This window comes from Haliaeetus leucocephalus, unplaced genomic scaffold (genome assembly GCF_000737465.1).
Source record: "Haliaeetus leucocephalus isolate CR32 unplaced genomic scaffold, Haliaeetus_leucocephalus-4.0 Scaffold110, whole genome shotgun sequence".
Taxonomy (NCBI): domain Eukaryota; kingdom Metazoa; phylum Chordata; class Aves; order Accipitriformes; family Accipitridae; genus Haliaeetus; species Haliaeetus leucocephalus.
In genome coordinates, this window is record NW_010972546.1 from 1,200,540 (window position 1) to 1,218,873 (window position 18,334).

General features: G+C 58.9%; 3 protein-coding genes across 3 annotated transcripts in view; 2 read left to right on the forward strand and 1 right to left on the reverse strand.

Annotated features, from left to right (window-relative positions):
• The first annotated feature begins 59 nt into the window (after positions 1–59).
• MRPL45 (mitochondrial ribosomal protein L45) lies at positions 60–4,182 on the forward strand. The gene is made up of 8 exons (XM_010585529.1): positions 60–143; positions 391–589; positions 1,061–1,178; positions 1,577–1,675; positions 2,316–2,364; positions 2,596–2,745; positions 2,830–3,003; positions 3,511–4,182. Exons 1-8 carry the CDS (start codon positions 87–89, stop codon positions 3,568–3,570), a joined length of 906 nt encoding a protein of 301 aa, XP_010583831.1. The 5' UTR covers positions 60–86; the 3' UTR covers positions 3,571–4,182.
• Positions 4,183–7,127: 2,945 nt separating this feature from the next.
• GPR179 (G protein-coupled receptor 179) lies at positions 7,128–17,164 on the reverse strand. The gene is given in 11 exon segments (XM_010585682.1): positions 7,128–11,342; positions 11,677–11,823; positions 11,917–12,022; positions 12,223–12,361; positions 12,810–13,048; positions 13,129–13,238; positions 13,652–13,720; positions 13,924–14,120; positions 14,274–14,385; positions 15,336–15,444; positions 16,323–17,164. Coding segments are annotated over 11 exon segments (6,285 nt in total).
• Positions 17,165–17,315: 151 nt separating this feature from the next.
• The window catches only part of SOCS7 (suppressor of cytokine signaling 7), a 25,232-nt gene continuing 24,213 nt past the window's right edge, over positions 17,316–18,334 (forward strand). Inside the window, exon 1 of the mRNA XM_010585683.1 lies at positions 17,316–17,422. Coding sequence (XP_010583985.1) covers positions 17,316–17,422 — 107 coding nt within the window. The remainder of the gene's footprint in view (positions 17,423–18,334) is intronic.

Consider the following 18,334-nt stretch of genomic DNA (forward strand, 5'->3'; position numbering starts at 1 on the left):
CGCCCCCTCCGCGCGCGGCACGCTTCGGCCCCGCCCCTCCCCGCGTCGGCCCCTCCCACGTCCCGGCGGGCTGCGCGGTGGGAAAGATGGCGGCCGCCATGAAGACGGGCTTGGGCAGGCTGGGCCTGCGGGTGTGGTGGCAGGTGGGGCCCGGGAGCGGAGTTAGGAGGGACGGAGGGGAACGGGCTGAGGAGCTACGGGATAACGGATGTGGGGAGTCAGGGACGAGGGAATATGGGGAGGGCCCTGGGACAGGGAGGGCTACCAGTAGTGGCATTAGGTGTACAGCTGCTCTGCGTTTGGGAGATGTGGAGGGAAATAAATCAAGATGTTGGTGGTGTTTCTTGGCCGTTGGGCTAAGTCCGTGGCTCTGTTATTTCTCTTCCTTAGGCTGCGGAGTCCATGCTCCGTCCTGCTGGAGCAGCTCCGGCCTGTCTTGTTGTCCCAGTGAGAACGAAGAAGAAGAGGTTTTATGTCCCTGAATGGGCCAGGGAACTGTCCCCTGAAGAGAAGGAGAAGAGACTCAGATCTTCGGGGATAGTATTTCCTGAGGAACATATAGAACGGACTTTCTACTTGGCCTGCACAGGTGCTAGAAAGTTTGCTTTGGTCTCTTCTCAAGGGCAAAACTAATACAAAGTAGCAGCATGGAGCACTTAGCCTAGGTGTGACCATGCTGTCTGCAATAGACTGAACTATGTACTCTGCTTGCTGGTGAGGGGTAGCAGCTGCCCTGCTTTACCTTGGAAGTGTGTCAGGCTGTTGGCCCCTTCATACCTAGGGACAGGGAATAGCAAGGGAGGTCACGTTCCCTGCTGCTGAACATGTCTTCTTCTCCTAACCTGGGCTGTATGGATGAGGAGAGCAGATAGCAGGCACCTGTCACTGATGACAAGCTGTGTTAGACTAGCGATTCTTTGGCTGCTCATATTTCATCTTACAAACGTTTTCAGTGAGGAATCCTACTACTCCAGCCCCCGGCAGCTAAGGTGCTGCCTCTTTGTTTCTTTCATTGTGCTGTTTTTGAGCCTCCCCCTGACCTTTCTCCTCTCTCCTGCAGCTGATATTATAGACCCTTATGTCCCTCCTGAGGGCGATGCCCGCTTGACTTCCCTATCCAAAGATGGACTGAAGCAAAAGGTGGAGAAGCTGAGGCAGACCGCTGCCTCCCAGCTAGCGTACGTACCTCCTTTTTAATTAGTCTGTGGTGCAGAAGTTTTGCTCAGTTCTCTCTTGCAGTGGTGAGATGGCATGTTTTGTTTTCTACCCGCTTCTTCCACTGTTGCTGTTGTACCACTTAATCAGGAGTCCCTGGTGTGAGAATGAATGCAAGGCACATCCTGGTGTGAATGGATACAGTGTGCACTCATTTTCTTGAGGATTCTTTGGGTTTGCAGCGCTATTGTCTGTTTTACGAGCACCTAGAGGTTATGTCTCAGTGGGGAGTCTCCAGTTCTCAGTTGCTCTCTGGTAAGAGCTGGGCTTGAACCAGATGAGATCGCTGTCATCATCGGAAACATGCAAGGTGGTTCCAAGTTGTTCTTTACTTACTGTAGAGCTCTTTTTGTCTTTTCAGTCTGCGGAAGGTAAAAGATCATGATCCAGATTTCAGCACTAAAACCTTCCCAGAGAAGGCGCAGGAGATATTTATTGAAGCTCACAATTGCCTGGCAAAGTAAGACCCTTCTCTGACTCATGCAGTTGTGTAGGACCTGCTTCTCTTTGCTTATGTGGTCTGTTTTTCTTCCTTGTCTTTCTAATCCTTGTACCTCCTCTGCAACAAGGTCTTTATCTTTTTCTGCCCCCGGTCTCTGTGAAGAGTAGACTGCTGGAGATTTGGTCAGTACCCTCTTGCTTTTGATAATGAAGAGCAGGTTGCAGAAAATTCATCTTGATCTGACCTGCAAGGGAGATGAGCTGTTGCACCACTGGTGTTATCAGCAGATGAGTGGGTGGTTGGTGCTGTCAGAATCACGCTGCAGGAAGTTGTTTGGCTATGAAATGATACTCCATTGGCGTCCTCCGCTTTCCAGTAATAGAACAGATTTCAAAACTGCATCATTCTTGGTTACAATTCCAAACATCAATAAAACATTTGGGTCATAACTAGCTTCCGAAGGATGTTGTTGTGTCTTTCCCTGAAGTTTTGACAACCAGCTTGCGTTCACGTTCTGATTTCGTGCTGAGATCACAGCTGAGTATTTTGCTTTTTCTTTTTTGCCAGTAGATTGTGTGTCTTCTGGGGAAGCAGGAATTTGTGAGTAAGCCTCTTTACAATATGTGTATTCAAGTAACCAGGTGTGTTTCGCTTGCAGTTTTAACAAGCAGAAACTTCACTCCCTGGTGACAGAGCGGTGCTACCCGGTAAGTGTTTATCAGCATGTAGCGTGTCCTTGGTCTCTTCCATGGTCTTTAAGGCTCTCTAAACCTGATTGTCTGTCTCATTTTTTTTCTGGATACAGTAAAGACAGAGCTGGGAGGGAAAGCACAAGTCTAAGTAATAGCTAATGAATCAATGCTTCATTGTATATAGTAGTTTGCTTGTCATTCAATTCACATCCTAATTAAGTTGGTGTTTACTTTTTTTCTTTATAGGAAATGGTCCGTGGGAACAGGTACAAGACCATCCGGTGGAGTTTTGTGGAGTCGCTGGAGCCTCCAAGAGTGGTTCATGTCCGATGCGACAGCATTGTGAATCGAGGCAACCTGTACGGCCAGGTGACAGTGCGGATGCACACACGGCAGGTACATCCCCTCGTGCCCCTTTTGTTTCCCAACTGACTCCAACCTGCTTCCAGTCCAAGATACATTTCTTGGCTCTTTTTACAGACTCTGGCAATCTATGACCGCTTTGGGCGGCTGATGTATGGTGGGGAGCAGGTACCCAAGGACGTTTTGGAGTATGTTGTGTTTGAGAGGTACTTGGTCAACCCATATGGCACATGGAGGATGCATGGCAAGATTGTTCCAGAGTGGGCTCCACCAAAGGACCCCATTGTTAAGGTAATGCCACCAGGAAAAGGCACCAGCATGGTGGTCTGTGTCCATGAAGCATAGATCCCTAGTTAGTTCTGGACAAAACCAAAGCTGAGCTTCCTGTAACAGGAAAATGGTGGATTAATCTGCAAGCAGACCTATTTATTAATGTGGCATTATCAGCCTGTAATAGGAGGCTGAGGGCATTTGACACGTATGTGATAATTTAGGGGGTTACTGCTCCCTGTACATAGCCTGGCAAAGTGATGCAGGTGCTCTGTCTTCCTGTGTTACTAAAAACAGGTCCTAGAGACGAAGGAAGTGAGAACTATAGTGTAGTACAAGGCATGTCATCCCATTCCCCCTCTGTGTCCTCCCCCATGCTGCTGCCATCTGGTCACTTTCCTGTGTGAGGCCTTTGCGGTGCCAGAACTCCCTGCTCACCCTTTCTCACGCTCTGTAACAGGAAGAATTCCTGTTACAGTAGTTCAGAGCAGCTCTGCATCGTGCTGATTTTGTTCCTTGCTTTTTCAGACGGTGATGATTCCTGGCCCAACCTTGGATCCCTCACAAGAGTATGAAGAAACAAAGTAGGAAGTTCCAGAGCCTCTACAGAGGCAGCAGTGCAAACAACCCTGAAGGGAAGAAGTGGAGAATGTCTGTGGAGGTAGCGGGTTGGATATGACTGCCTTTCCAGTGAGCAGTCAACAAACAAAGCGGCTTCAGAAATGGACTCCAGTCACTAAGAAGTTGTCTTTAAAGGAGCAAGAGGGGCCTGGGACAGGGATTCAGATGAGCTCTGAGAATAGCTTTGCTCTGTCCAAGTAGACTTAGTGTGCTGCAGCTTAACCCTCTCTGTGTTTCTGTGAAGACGAGAAGCCTGTTCTTTTCAGGACCGCCCTCTAGGCTAATCTCTGTCCTGAACTTGTGTTGTGAGAGTCCTTGGCAGCAGGAGTCTGTCCAGACATGGGATATTTGCTGCTTCCATGGGAAGTGTTATAGACCTGGTGGGCTTTCATTAAAACTTGCAGCAGTAGGTGTTGGCACTGTCTTCTCCCATCCTCCTTCCCTGTCTGAACTGATTCCCAGGCTTCTTTTTTTTAACTGAAAACAGGGACAAGCAGCAAGCACACTTTAAATAAAATTCTTCTGGGTGGGTACTGCAGTTGGACTCCTGCTGAATGGGTGTTTGTTAATGGCCAAGCTTCCCAAAGGGGCTGCAGCACAGCAGCGATAATTTAATAAAATTTTTAACTCCTAAGGTCAGCGTTTGTGTCAACCAATGCCTTCTTGAAAGGCAGCATTTCTCATAGCTGATGGGTTTTGGTGCATTTGTTACAGACGCTCATGGATTCAGCGATAGGATGTTGTAAGTGAGTGGCTGGCACCATCCTGTGGACATGATGACATTCGCATCAGGTCCCCTGGTTTTGCAGGCTGTGTGGGTCGGGAAAACACATACACAGAGATTGCCTTTTTCCGTGGCTGGGAGTAAGCCAGTGAGTCTGCTAATCTGTTCTTGCTCTGTTTTGCTCAGATAAGTTCCATTTACTTCTAGTCACAGAGCAAAATACTCACTGGTCATCAAATAACAAAGCATTTTCTTTTTCAACCTTGTCTTGCTTTTTAACTCAGCCATTTTCCAGAGCTTGCAAGAGTCAAGTGTGGGGTTTTTTTTCCTTCCTTGAAAGAGATTTTACAGAGTGTGCTGTAAAAGAGTTATGGCTCCTTATGCTTGCAGAGTTGTTCAGTGTTTCTTGTGAATGATGTTCTTTTGAAAGGGCAGAATATCATCTTTATGCTCTGTTAGGAGAGGAGCCAGCGATGGAATCCCTTTCATCTTTTTGGAAATCAGAGGGGTGTCACAATCTGTCTGCCTTTCCTGAAAGAACCTACTATATTGAGCCTTCTGCCTACGCTTCATTCATGAGCTGAAGAGAGATTCAGTGCTCCAGCATATGCGAGCTGGGCTAGGAGCTAAAATAAATTAGTGAGAACTGCCTGGTTTGTGTCTGGTGTGACTGAGGCAGCTTACAAGCAGGTATGGACGTGACTCCTCAACCAAGACCTACGGACAAGGTTCTTCAGCTCTGGCTCTGAATGAAAAGGGTGTTTTCTGGTGGCGTAGCTGCTTTTCTGGGAGAATGGCCTTTCCTTCCAGTCTAGCAGTGTGTGGCTCCCCATCTCCTTTGCCAATATTGAAACCTCTGCAGCTGAACTACTTCTGTTCCTGGACTTCCTTCACAGCCTCACTGCTTTCTGTTGTACCTCTTCCTTGAACTTATTTAGTGTCTTGCCCACACCCCATAAATCAGCTGCTAAGTGTGCACTCTGTAGATAATACTTTTTATTTTCTGTATGTACACTTACTTACACAATTGGATGATTGACATTCAGCGCCGAAGACCACTGACAGCACACTACAGCAATGCCACTTTTTGAGGAGAGTGGAAGTAAACCACAAAGTATCGGCAGGATGAGCCCTGAGCCCCAGCCTTGCATGGAGATCAGAGGGACAACCAAAACCTTCACTTCTGCTGTCGCTGTTTTTATTTGCTGGCATCTAAGCGGAGCAGAGGGACAAACCAGGGGAGACTGGAGGCTTTGTTGTTTCCCAGCTGCTGCCTTCCTGACCCTGAGGCTTCTCCCCATGCTTATGGCCGCTTCCCTTCCCTTGTGCATTTGCGAGTGGGTGGGCTGGAGTAATGGCAAACCAGGACCCCTGTCCGATGCTCTGGAGATCGTAGTGCCTCTGCGGTCTCAGCATCTTCTCTGTCATACAGGAGTCTGTTTGCATCTCTGCCCCAAAGGAATGGGTCTTGCAAATACAGGGAGAAGTTGACATGTGGGATGGCAAAAGGCATCCAGCACTTCTACAGATGGGCTGTAAAAGTGGAGGTTTGCTAGTGCCAGTGGAAGTGTTGGAAAAACCTCTCATGTGATGGGAAGGTGAGCCCTGCGCATGTTTGCACACATGCTGAACAGACACACATGCACACACGGTACGAGTGAAGAAGAAACGAATAACAACAAAGTGCTTTGAAAAGTTAGTGGCATTGTTAGTTAAGACAAACACCTTTACAGCTGAGTTGCTGCAAGAGTTAGAAGTGTAGCAGTGCTGTGAAGTTAGTCAGGAGGTTAGTAGCAGGAGTACCTATCTCAGCCTTTGTGGATGCGGAGGTTTCTAAAAGCAGAGCAGTGGAGCGGCCTGAAGGTTGGTTTATCCCACCCAGGTCAGGTGATGGAACAGAGATGGTGGTGGGCATCGCCAAAGCGCAGTGTTCAAGCACTGGGCTGGCATCGCTGGACTGAAACGGAGCAGAAGGGTTTGCTTTGCGTATGTGGAAGTCCTGTAGCTGGCTCAGTGACTTCAGAGGACATTTAAAAATAAATGACTTTGTATCAAGGAAGCAAAATGTGTCGTGGGGCTGGCTGGGAGTAACGGCTCTTTATCCTAGGCTTCGGAACCTGCCTGGTCCTAGCCATGCTTACAGAAACCAGCCTGGCTTAAAATGGAGGTGACAGCAGCACTGGGGGAGATCAGCTGGGCTGCAGGAACTCTGGAAAGCTGTTTTCCTCCCAATCGCATTGTTGCTGCCCTTAGTTTGACTCTCCCCTTGTTTGAGTGTCCAGCTTGCTGAGGCTGCAGTACTGCATATTTCAGGGTGCCAGGCAAGCCGTTCCTTGATGTGCTGGAGGCACAAACCTCCCAGTGTGGTAGGAGGACATTCAACTGGAGAGCTTGTGGGCGAGCATCTGTAGCTAGCAAGCTGCAGCTTTGTGTCTGCTGTGTTGGTGGAAGCGAACAAGGCTGGCACCATGGGTCTTTTAATGTATTTGGGTGCTCTGCTTGGACCAACTACCTGTGGGTAAATGATGGGTGGCATTTGCTGGCTACTGCCTGGCTTGAGTGCTTTGATGAAGGCAGGAGATGTTAATTTTCCCCTTGCTGCGTTGGTCCCCAAGCCTGGCTGGTTGATGGCCACCACTGGAGCCTGCTGGGAGTGTGGCCATGCCGTTGGCTTTGGTGGACACTTCTGTCCCTGTCCAGGCTGTGCAGGTAGGCAGCAGCTTTCAGCTCGAGACTTTCTGTTCATGAAAGCTGTGTCTGCACCTGGCTGGTGGCCGGATGGAGGGAACTACTCGTGGTCCTATGGGCAGACATCGGTTTTGGTTTCACTCACACCCCTGTCTCCATCCTGGGGGCTCACCCCAGCTCTGCCCTGCCTGTGGAGGGTCAGGGTGGGATCAATGCTCTCCACCTCCCACGGACACACCTCGGCGGTTTTCCTCGTGTCTGTGTTGGTCTTGTCAGATGCTGGCAGAGCCTCTTCTGTTTCCCAGGGACAAACTTCAGCTACGCTAGTGCCTGGGCTGGGGCTGCTGCCCGCCGCAGGAGCCGTGCTCGCTCCCCAAGGCAGTGGCTCTGCCCTGGGGCTCCGTGGGGGCTGGATGCCTGGCAGGATGCGGCACAGGGGCTTATGCTCAGCCTCGCCGTCAGATCTGCCCTTGGATTTTTTCAGCAGGACTGTTGCAGACACGGTGCTGGCTCCTGCCACCAGCTTTGACTTTCCCATCCCAATGGTGGATGCTCTGTCAGCTCCCCGTGGGTGCACGCCGGGTTTGAAGCTTCCCTTCTCTGAGCTGGTGGGCTCTACTGCTTCCCAGGGGCAAATATCAGATTTCCTGCTCTCTGTGCTGTCGGACTTCTTGGATGGCTCTTTCCCTGTAGCGGTTTTCAGGGAGAGCTCCTCTGTGCCCAGGCTCTCCCAGGGGCAGATGGCCTCGCACTCACTGCTCCCCTTCTCTGGTGGTTTGGAGGCACCTGCTTTTTTCGGTGGGAGGTTTGCCTTACCCGGGGCTGCTCCTTTTTCTAGCAGAGGTGCAGCCACCTCCCAGGGGCAGATTTCTGCTTTATCACTGGATTCAACCTCCTGAGCCTCCCAAGGACAGACCTCTGCCTTCAGGCTCTCCACGCTCTGGGATTTCTTTGAAGGCGATTTGGGCAGCGCTGGAGTCCTGGCATGGGTTTTTTCTGGGAGCTGCTCTGTGCCCAAGCTCTCCCAGGGACAGACCTCCTCCTTTATGCTCTCCACACTCTGGGATTTCTTGGACTCAGCTTTTGAATTCTCCAGGCTTTTCCTAGGGAGCTTTGCAAAGATCCCGGTGTCCCTGTGCTCTGAGCCATGGCCACCCATCTCTGCCAGTTTTGCTTTGATATCTTCAAGTCTTCCAGATCCTGGTTTGGTTTTCCCTTTGGAAGTCCCATGTGTGTCCTGACTCGGTCTCTCTTTCCCCAGTGGAGCTGCAGGCTCTTCCCAAGGGCAGATTTCTGTTTTAGCAAGAGGCTCATCTTCTACTTCCCATGGACAAATGTTGGCCTTTTTGCTGTCAATGGTTCCTGCTTGCTTCACTGATGTTTTGGGCAGAGCTAGGTGTTTTGCTGTGAGCCCTGTGCCAGGCTGCTCCGCACCTTCCCCGGGCTGGGAAGATCCCCACTGGCTGCTCCCCTTGTCTGCAGCCAGAGCTGTCTCTCCCGTGCCCCTCAGGGCCACTCTCTGTGAGGAAATCCCTTTCTTCATTTGGGAAATTTTACCATCATCTAATTTCCCTGCATCGGATAAGGCTGTTCCCTCTAAGCAAAGCTCAGAGCTTTTGGGAGCAGGTTTCGATGGGGGTTCTTCGCTGCTGGTGCTGCCCCAGGGCTGGCTGGGCACTTGCAGGCTGCTCCGGCTCTCCTGTGCTCTCAGCAAACCCAGTGATTTTGGTCTGATGCTCTCTCCTTCCTGCCTCTCTTTCTCCAGCTGAGCCCCCTCCATGTCCCAGGGGCAGATTTCTGCTCTGACAGTCTTTCCCCCGTCCCCGGTCTCCCACGGACAAACCTCAGCCCTCTTGCCCTCCACACTGCTTGACTTCTCCAAAGCCACTTTCAGCAGCTCTGGGCTTTTTGCTAGCGGTTTCTCCATGCCCAGCTCTTCCCTGGGGTGGCCAGCATCCACCTCGCTGCTGCCCTTCCCCGGGGCTCTTCCTGGCCCCCAGTGCTCACCCCCGCTCTCTTCCCAGGGGCAGATTTCTATTCTAATGCTGGAATCTGCCTGAGTTTCCACAGGACAGACCTCTGCCTGCCTGCCCGTTGCCCTGCTGGCTTTCCCCACTGCAGCCGGGGCCACTTCTGTGCTCCAGCTCCTTGGGGGGACCCTCTCGGTGCCCCAGCTGCCCCCGGGACTGAGGGGCTCAGGCTGGCTGCTCCCCTTCTCCAGCACCTTGGCTGGTCTCTCCTCGCCCAGTGGGACCCCTCTCTCCTCCCGGGAAACAATTGCCTCCTGACGCAGCAAGGCTCCTCTTGCTGCTGGGATGCCCGGGGCTTCCCGGGAACAAACCTCAGCCCTCAACTTCTCAGCAGCCGCTCTCTCCACACCGGTGGTGGACGGGTGGGGGCTGCTCGCGATGGGTTTTGCATGTGGCTGCTCCACCTCTGTGCGGTCCTGGGGATGGAGGGACCTGCTGCTCTCAAGCCCTTCAGCTGGCCTGGCCCCCTGTTCCTTTGGTGCGATCAACCTCACAATGGCTGCAGGAGCATCCTTTCCCGGCTCGGCCATGGCAACCTTGGCCCCTGGCTGGGGACATATCTGTGTTTTCCCACTGTCGGCCACTGCCGGGGTTTCCTGGGGATATTCAGCTCCTTCTTGGTGGCCAACACCGCGTGGGACTTTATGCCCCCCTGAGGGTGGCTCTGGGCCCCCACTAGCATCTCCATCCCCCTGGAGAGCGCTGGGCTTCTCTGCCAGATTCTCACCATCGCCTGTCCCCGGGGCTGGGCTGTCCCACTGTCCTTCTGTCCCACCGTCCCCCCAGCCTGCAGCTTCCCAGGTGGTGCCGGCATTGTTGTTGTGCTGGCAGGGGACCGCGTCCCCCTGCCACAGGCGGGCGGTGGGCTCGCTGCTGGGCCTCTGCCTGCTCCATTCAGGGCTTTTGGCGGCAGGGTCTTGGCTAATCCCCCCGAGGGACACAACTGACATCTCTGCCAGGCCAGGCCTCTCCCTCCTGCTGCCCCCCTCCCACTCGCGCCCCTTCTTCCTGAGGCTCCCCTCACCCTCCCTCTTCCCCCTCAGGATGCTTTTCCCCCTGGAGCGATTGAAGGCTTTGATGGCGAGTCCCAAGCCCCGGAGGGAGGTCTTCTGGGAGGATGGCTTGAGGCTGGAGGGGGTGGCCGCTGTGTCACCGGGGGTCCCCGAGTCTGCTGCCTCGGCAGCTTTTTGCTTCTGGCTCAGGATCTCCTCCTGGACCAGCTCCCAGGGGCAGACCTGTGCCGGGATGGAGGCTGAGGTCAGCAGCCTGCCCTTCCCCACCGGGGGGGACGCATGCCCCAGCTTTTCCTCTGCAGATCCCTCTGGTGTCCTCTCTGGCTCTCCTGCCTGTGCCGGGGAATCTGCAGGCAACTCCGCTGGCTCCGGGCTGTCACCGGCCGGCGCAGCGTGCTGCCCCAGGCTCTGGTAGCGGACTGGGGGTGGCGGGGGGGTCCTCCTCACCGTCACCCGCACCCGGCCCGGGAGGTGGGAGCTGTCAATGCTGATGCTCTTGATGGGCGCGTAGGTAACATGCTTCTGCACCTTGCCATCGCCCACGGTGGACGTGTCCTTCTGGAGGCATCCCTTGGCAGGGCTGGAGCTGGCTGGCAGGAGGGCATCAGCTGCACCGGGGATTTGGGGCTTCTCGGCTTCCTTGGGGACCGTGGGGTGCTCCGAGGACAGGGCAGAGAGGTGCCGATTGGCGTACCGCTCCTGCCGCGCAGCTCGGCTGGCGGCGAGCAGAGCCTCTTCCCGTGCACCGGCGACGACGCTGAGCGACTTCTGCAAAGGGGCTGCGCGGGGCGAGGGGGGCTGCTGCCCGTGCCCCGCCAGGTTGTGGGCGCTGGCTGACTTGCATACGAGTGGGGCGGCATCGAGGGACTCGCTGTCGGATTGCTCCAAGGTCGTCTCTGCCATCGTCTTCCTCCCCGGCGTGGGCTCCCCGGGGGGACCACGGATGGGCAAGCTTTCCCAGGGCTCCTGCGCAGGACCCTCGGTGCTGCAGGACTTGCGCGGGGCTGCGGCACGGCGCCGGGAACCGTCATCCCGCATCCGCAGGCTGGCGCCGCCGGCGTCGGGGAGCCGCTTGGCCGAGGAACCGCGGCGTGCCGGGGTGCCCACCCGTTCCCCTCCGCCGCTACGGCGTGCCGCGGCCTCGGGCAGCTCGGCGAGGCGGCGCACGATGGAGCGGCCCAAGCTGCGGCGGGGGGCGGGCTTGTTGGGGGGGGGGGGGGGGGTGGCGGGCGCCTTCCGCCTCTTGTGCACCTCCAGCTGGGAGTAAAGCTTCTTCAGCTCCTCCTGCGCGCCGCGGGTTGGGGGGACGCGGCAGAGAGAGGGGAGAGAGGAGAGCACGTACGACGGGACTGCACGGGGGCTGCGGCTGGGACGACCCCACAAAGCCCCGGCTTGGCCCCTAGAGCCAGGCTGTCCCCATGTCCCCAAGCCCCTGCGCTGCCCGTCCCTCCGACCCAGGAGATGCAGCAGGTTGCCCCCCACACCGTGGCAGTTCACCCTGCACCCCCTTCTCCCTCCCCTCTGCTTTGCATCAAGAGAAAGATTGCAAAAGGCACCTCTTACTCTGCGCGGGGCTGCATAGCTAGCGTCAAAAGAAGGTCCTGAGTGTGCCACCCACCCGAATATCATCGGGGTCAAGACTGTGCTCGCTCCAGGCGGACGCGATGCTGCTGTTCAAGCAGGAGCCCGAGTGCCGCATGTCCAGCTCGTCCTCGTAGACCTCGGCCGCGATCTCCTCCCGCAGCGGCGAGCCAGCGTGGAGGAACTGGGGGTGGTGAGGGGTGAGTTCGTCGAGGGGTCCCTGAAATGCCGGGGAACCCCAGCCCCTTCTTCCCCGCATCCCTGGGCCGAGCGTTACCTTTGGGATGAAGACCAGCGCCAGGGTCATGGTGATGGTGCTGTGGGTGTGAGCGAAGAAGAGCAGCAGGGTCCAGTCGGGGTGCAGCGATGGGACCATGATGAACCTGGAAGGGGCGAGGAGGGCAGCGCCGGGTCCCGCTGAGGAGCCCACGGCCCCTCTTCCCACCTCCGGACCCCGCAGCCTCCACCTTGCCCAGGGACCCACGCAGGGAATCCGCTGGCTTCAGGGATTTGCTGCTGGTTCCTCCGCATCGATGGGGACAGGAATCTGGGTTCCCAGCCCCCTCGCAGCCCCGCACCCTACCTGACCACGTGGAAGGTGCCCGAGATCATGAGCTCGTTGTGGAGCGCGATCCCCATGTAGCGGGGCTCGTGGAAGGCGGAGGGCACAGTGCGCGTGGCGTAGCACAGGAAGCTGCCCCAGAGCAGAAACAGCATTTCGGCTGTTGGAGAGAGCAGGGAGAGTGATGCTGAGCATCCAGCCCCATTACCCTGCTGGTGTTGGTGTGTTTTCCCGGGTGGCAGCAACGGGTGCTGAGCTGCCCACAGGAATCTCCCTGCCTTGGGGCGCATCCAGCCCAGCACGTTCACCCTGGCTGCTGTCAGCACGTGCCACAATCAGAGCCGGGTCTGGCGCAGAGCATCCTCCGGCACAGCCGGCCTAAAGGCCACCAGGACTCGCCACCTGCACCGGGGGATTTACCCTGTGCCAGAGCGAGTCCTGGGGATGCTCAGAGGAGAGGGTGGGAGGCAGCTCAGGCACCCCAGCCCTGCTTGCAGGCTCCAGGCAGATTAAACGGACAAAGAAATGAAAACCCCCCATGCCGCATTTACGGGATGGGGTCCTGGGGCTGTGGGGACCCCCCGGAACACTGCGGGGGCTGGTCTCACCGATCACCATCATGTAGTCCCAGCGGTCGTGGCTGCAGATGTAGAAGTGGAGCCCGCGGGCGGTCTGGGTACGGATCACCAGCGGGATGTTCTTGTCGACGTTCTCCAGCATCCCGATGGTCCAGGCTGCCAGGAACCACAGCACCAGGAGCAGGATCAGCCCCAGCATCTTCAGCACCCGCTGGCTCGACACGTAGGGCACCCGCTGGGCCGTGCGGGACAGGAACACCTTCAGCACCCTGCGAGGCGCGGAGGGGTGAGCCCCCAGCCGGTCCCTGCTTTGGGGGTCCCAAGCATCCAGTCCCCCCATCCCAGCTACCTGTACAGCTTGAGGGTGATGGTGCCGTAGACGATGGCGAAGCCGAGCATGCGCACCCAGCGCAGGACGATGCAGCGGAAGATGCTCGGCTTGAAGTACAGGATGAACACCTGGGGCAGCGGGGGAGAGGGGTCGGCGGGCAGCACGGGGCTGGATCCCGCCTGCCGGGGGGGACAGCAAAACACCGGAGCCTGGGAAACCACCCGCTTTTGGGCCAGCCCCGCTGCTGCCCTTCCCCCTTGGCTCTATAGCATCCGCCGCAGCTCTTGCGGGAGGGAGAGGGGATTTGGGCAGGGATTAGTTCCCGCAGCCAGCAGGAGAAAAGGGATTTGGTTTCCCGGGAAGGTTTATACCGCAGCCGACGGGGGCCACGCCAGCAAAATTAACAATTAGGCAGAGTTGTGCTCGTGACCTGCTTGGGGACAGCTCGACGCCCTCACCCGGGGGGCAGCTGGCCAGGCTGCAAACGCTCTTAAACCCCAGCCCAGAGGTTTTCAGCCCCCAGGGCTGGCTGGATACTCACGGGGAAGTAGAGGAGGAGGGACCCGAAGAGGATCATCTCCAGGAGGACGACTCCCGACGTCCGGATCCTCTGCAGGGACAGAGGTGTGAGGGTGCAGCCGAGAGCCTTGGCCAGTGCCCAGAGGGGATGGAGCCAGGGCAGGGAGATCCCCCCGAACGTGCCGGGCTGTGACATCCTTCCCGCTGCTGTGACGTGCCTCCCCGTCCCTGAGAGCCCCCCCTGAGACTGTGGGGATTGGGGATGGGAAGGGAGCAGGACAGGGGATGCCTTGCCTTGCTCCGTCGGAAGTGGTAGGAGACGAGCATGCTGAGGAAGACGGCCAGCATGCAGCAGGCTTGGCAGGAGAGGATGGCTGCCCGCAGCGCCCGATCCTCCTGGATCAGGCAGGGCATGTCGTCCTCGCAGGTGGTGCATCCCTGGCGGCAGGGCCGGCACGCCAGCCGGGACCCCCCGTCTGCCCCCACCGTCCCTGGGGACAGAGCGACAGCCAGGTGAAATCACCGTGTCCCAGGCTTGGCGGTGCTTTCCTTGCCAGGGCACATGCTTGGGCTTCCCAAGGCCCTGGACCCCACTCCTGTAGCCATGTGTCACTGGGTGAAATGGGGACCCCGGGACCGGGAACGTCACCCACCTGCCCGGGCACCGCTGGCAGCTCCGCCGGCCCCGTAAAAGCCCGGCTTGCACCGGCACAAGTACCTCCCGAGGACGAAGCCACGGCTCTCCTGGGGGACACACTGAAGGAGACAGGCTGAGAGGCACGGAAGGGCGAGGGCTCATCCTGCACCCCGTATGCTCCCCGCGGTCCCGCATCCCTCCCGGCACCATGGGCTCCAGCAGCCCCCAGCTCACGGGTACCTGACCCCGCGCTGTCCTCCCCCACACCCAGGAGGAATCAGTGGTTAAACATTTAAGAATTAAAAGCCAAAGCTTGGCCCCCAAATCCCTCCCTAAAACCTAAATGGACACCTAATGCAGCAGAGCGCACTAATCCTGCCCGGCCATGACGGCAGCGGCAGGCAGGGCACTGCTGCCCTAATCCCCCACGGCCTGATCCTGCCCCGAATGGGCTGGGCTGGCAGATTTTCTGGGTATTGTTGTTTTTTTGGAGAGATGCCTGGGAGCAGAGCCCGTCCCTCCGGAGAGCATCGCCCGTGGGTCACTGGCAGGAAAGAGAAACTGGTGACGCCTTTCCCACTTGGGGACAGCTTTTTGTCTTCAGGGTGGGACCCCAATCTGCACTGAGATGGGGGGCTGCGGGGTTTGCCCTGGTTGGGAATGCTGCCGGTCGTGCCGAGCCCTGAAACACGCTCGGGCATCACCGGCTCGCCTGGGTGGGCACCGCTGGAGGGGACTGGGGGCTACTGGTCAGGGCGGTTTGCTCACTGGCTGCCAGCCCCCGGAGCCCGGCCGTCCCCGCGGTGCCTGGGCAAGGAGCAGCCAGGTCACACGTTGCCGCTGGCAGCGGGGAAGGAAGATTTGCACAATAAACCCCTCGGCTGCGGTGCTGAGAGCAGCTGAACGAAGCAGATGGATCGGCTGGGAGAGGATAAAGCTCAGCCCAGAGGGAGGGACACGCAGCAGGGACAGCCCGGCCGGGGGGACAGGGATGGTTCGGTGCGGGGGACCCCCAGCCCTGCCAGGCGAGGGGATGGGGTACAGGGTGCCGGGTGCCGGCGGCCGATACCTGGGTGCTGTTGAGGTCGCAGCGGTGCGTGTCTGCGAACCAGCCCGGCCCGCTGGCGCACTGGTCGATGGTCACGTCCCGCAGCTCGATGTCCACCCGCACGACGCCCCTGTGCAGAGGGACGGGGGTCAGCCCCGGGGGGGCCTCCCCGTGCTCCCCCCGACCCAGCGTGGCCGTGTCCCATTGCTGCCTCTGGGACAGGCAACGGGGGAGGACACGGCCGCGGGGGTGGCTGGTGCTGGTACACGGACTCGTTGGGCAACGCGAGGTGTCAGCAACGTCCCCGGAGCCCCGGTCAGGGATGTCCCCCCTTGGAACCGTGTCTGGGGGAGGTTGGAGCTGGGACAGGGGTAGCAGCTCCTGGGTGTGAATTCTGCCTCTCAAGAGGGGCTTTAATGCAACCCATTGGGAAATAGGTGCTGCTGGGATGGTCCCTGCGTGCCGTCCCTTGTCCCTTGCCCTGCGGGACCAACCCTCTTCCCTGGGTGCCCAGAGGGGGACACGGTTTCCCCCTTGGAAATGGGGTCACGTCTCCTCTCCGGGACAAAAGCCAGTTGTCCCCTTTGCTCCCCAGTGCATCCCGCCGTGGCTCCTCACGCAGGGGTACCGGAGTGCAGCAGGGACCCACCAGCCCAGGGATGCCCCCCCAGTTCAGAGGAGGGGGCCCAGCGCAGCTCACCCACCACCCCCCCCCGGTGCGGCTGTGGTAGGGGGTTCTGGGGGTGTCAGCCCGAGGTGGGCAGCACGGCGATGACCGAGGGGGGACAGGGGTCAGGTCCGCGCCTGTGGACGTGCAAATACCCACGCGTGCGCACGTGCACGGGGACGCAGGCAGGGGGGTGGCACGCTGCCAGCACCCTGTACCACGCTACCTGCGCCCCAGGGCGATGCTTCCCACTGCACCCCCCCAGCATGCCCACGGGGTACCCCCCCAACACTCTTACATCCCCCCCTACCCACCTCCCAACCCCTCCAGGCACCACTTACTTGAACTCAGGGCTAAGATCTGGCTTGAGCCCGTAGAAAGCGGAGGAGAGCGTGACCGCCCAGGCGGGCAGGAACCTGCCGTCCCGGCACTCGAGGAACGGGGGGGACCACCGCACGTGGCCCGGCTCCCCCATGTAGCTATCGCCCCGCTGCCACTTGGGGGTCTCCATGCTGCGCAGGTCATTGCTGAGCACCCGTTTGTGGAGGAGAGGGTTCCGCTGGGACTTGAAGGAGTTGAACCACTCGTTATCCCAGCTGAGGTTTCCGAGGCCGGGAGCGGTGGAGGAGACGTCCTGCAGCAGGATTTCACCGTTCCCTTTGGTAGCCTGCAGCATCAACCGGGGCTTGGCGGCCAGCGGGTGGGCGTCGAGGGCGAGGACCGCCCGGCGCACCCACGGGTGCCCCTCTGCCAGGCTGCGGACCAGCGCCTGGTACCACTCCACGTCCTCGGCCACGCTGGCTTCGCGGATGTCGTTGGTCTGGAAGAGCATGTTGAGGAAGTTGGCGGCGTGGGCCAGAGCCTCGGGGGCGGCACGCAAAGCGGAACGTAGCGCCGGGGGGGGGCCGGGCCCGGCTCCCCCCCCCGCGACACCCCGGCTGCAGTTGGCCCGGGCCAGCCTCTGCGCATCGCCCGTCTGCAGGAAAGCCAACGCCGCCGCCGAGCCCTCGGGGTCCCGCGACGATCCCGGCTCCGGCGTGGGCGCCCAGGAGGATGACGGGGCCGGGGACCATCCCGCCGGCCGCGGGGGTCTTTCTTGCGAGTTCTGGCCCCCCGCGAGGACGGTGCCGCGGACCAGCGCCACGTGGAAGCACCAGAACAGCGACCACCGCCACGGCCCCATGGCTGGGGCTCAGCGGAGCCCCCCGGCCCACCGCGGCCCCACCGGCCGGCCCGGGTCAGGCATGGCGGGCACGATGCCCGAGCCGGCCGGGAGCCAGCTCTGCTCCGCAGGGCCGGACTCACGCTCTGCCGCCTGTTTTCTTCCCTCGGCGATGCCGGAGCAGACGTCACCGGCTCCAAAACGTGTTCATCTGCTGGTGCTGTCTGCCCAGAGCCCCCCCCGCCTCGCCTCCGCTCGCCCCCCCGCGCTCCCGCTTGGGCAAACCACCCTGCCGGGGAGCCCCCCGCCCTGAGCTCCGTGGGGACCCCAGCACCCTGACCCCCTTGGGCTGGCCATGATGCAAGCGCATCCTGATGGGAAGCCATGGCAACGGGGCTGGGAATTTTCCTCCCGGCATCCCCCTCCCCGCGGCCCCCTCGGCAGCCGGGGCGAGGGAGGGAGGGGGGAGAGCAGGTCACCCGCTGGTTCCCCATATGGTCCCGGGTTTCGATCCCGCAGTGCCCGGCCCCCCGCCCTGGCCATGGGATGGAAATGGGGGGGGTGGATGGCACACAGGCGGGGTGTCCCTGTGGGGGTGAGGGTGGCGAGTGCGGTATGGGGGTGTGCACGAGCATGGTCCCCCCCTCAAGCTGGGAGATGGTGTCCTGGTTGCAGGGGAGGAAACTGAGGCACGGGAGGCTGCTCAACTCCCCGGTCCCCCCACGGCTGAGGCAACGGTGACTTCCCTCTTCACCAGCCTCCAGGCAGGTGTGGGGGGAGCTGGTCCTCATCACCTCTCCTCTGGTGGGGCGTGCTGCCTGCCAGAACTGTGCAAGAGCCATAAAAAGTCGTGCAAGAGCTGTGCAAGAACCGTGCAAAAGCTGTGCAAGAGCTGTGCAAAAGCCATGCAAGAACCGTGCAAGAGCCGTTCAAGAGCCGTGCAAGAGCCATGCAAGAGTCGTGCAAGAGCTGAGCAAGAACCATGCAAAAGCTGTGCAAGAGCCGTGCAAGAGCCGTGCAAGAGCTGAGCAAGAGCTGAGCAAGAACCATGCAAAAGCTGTGCAAGAGCCATGCAAGAGCCATGCAGGAGCCGTTCAAGAGCCGTGCAAGAGCCGTACAGGGCTCGCAGGACGAAGGTGCCGGGCGCCCGTGCCTCAGTTTCCCCAACCTCACCCCGCTGTCCCCGGGGGG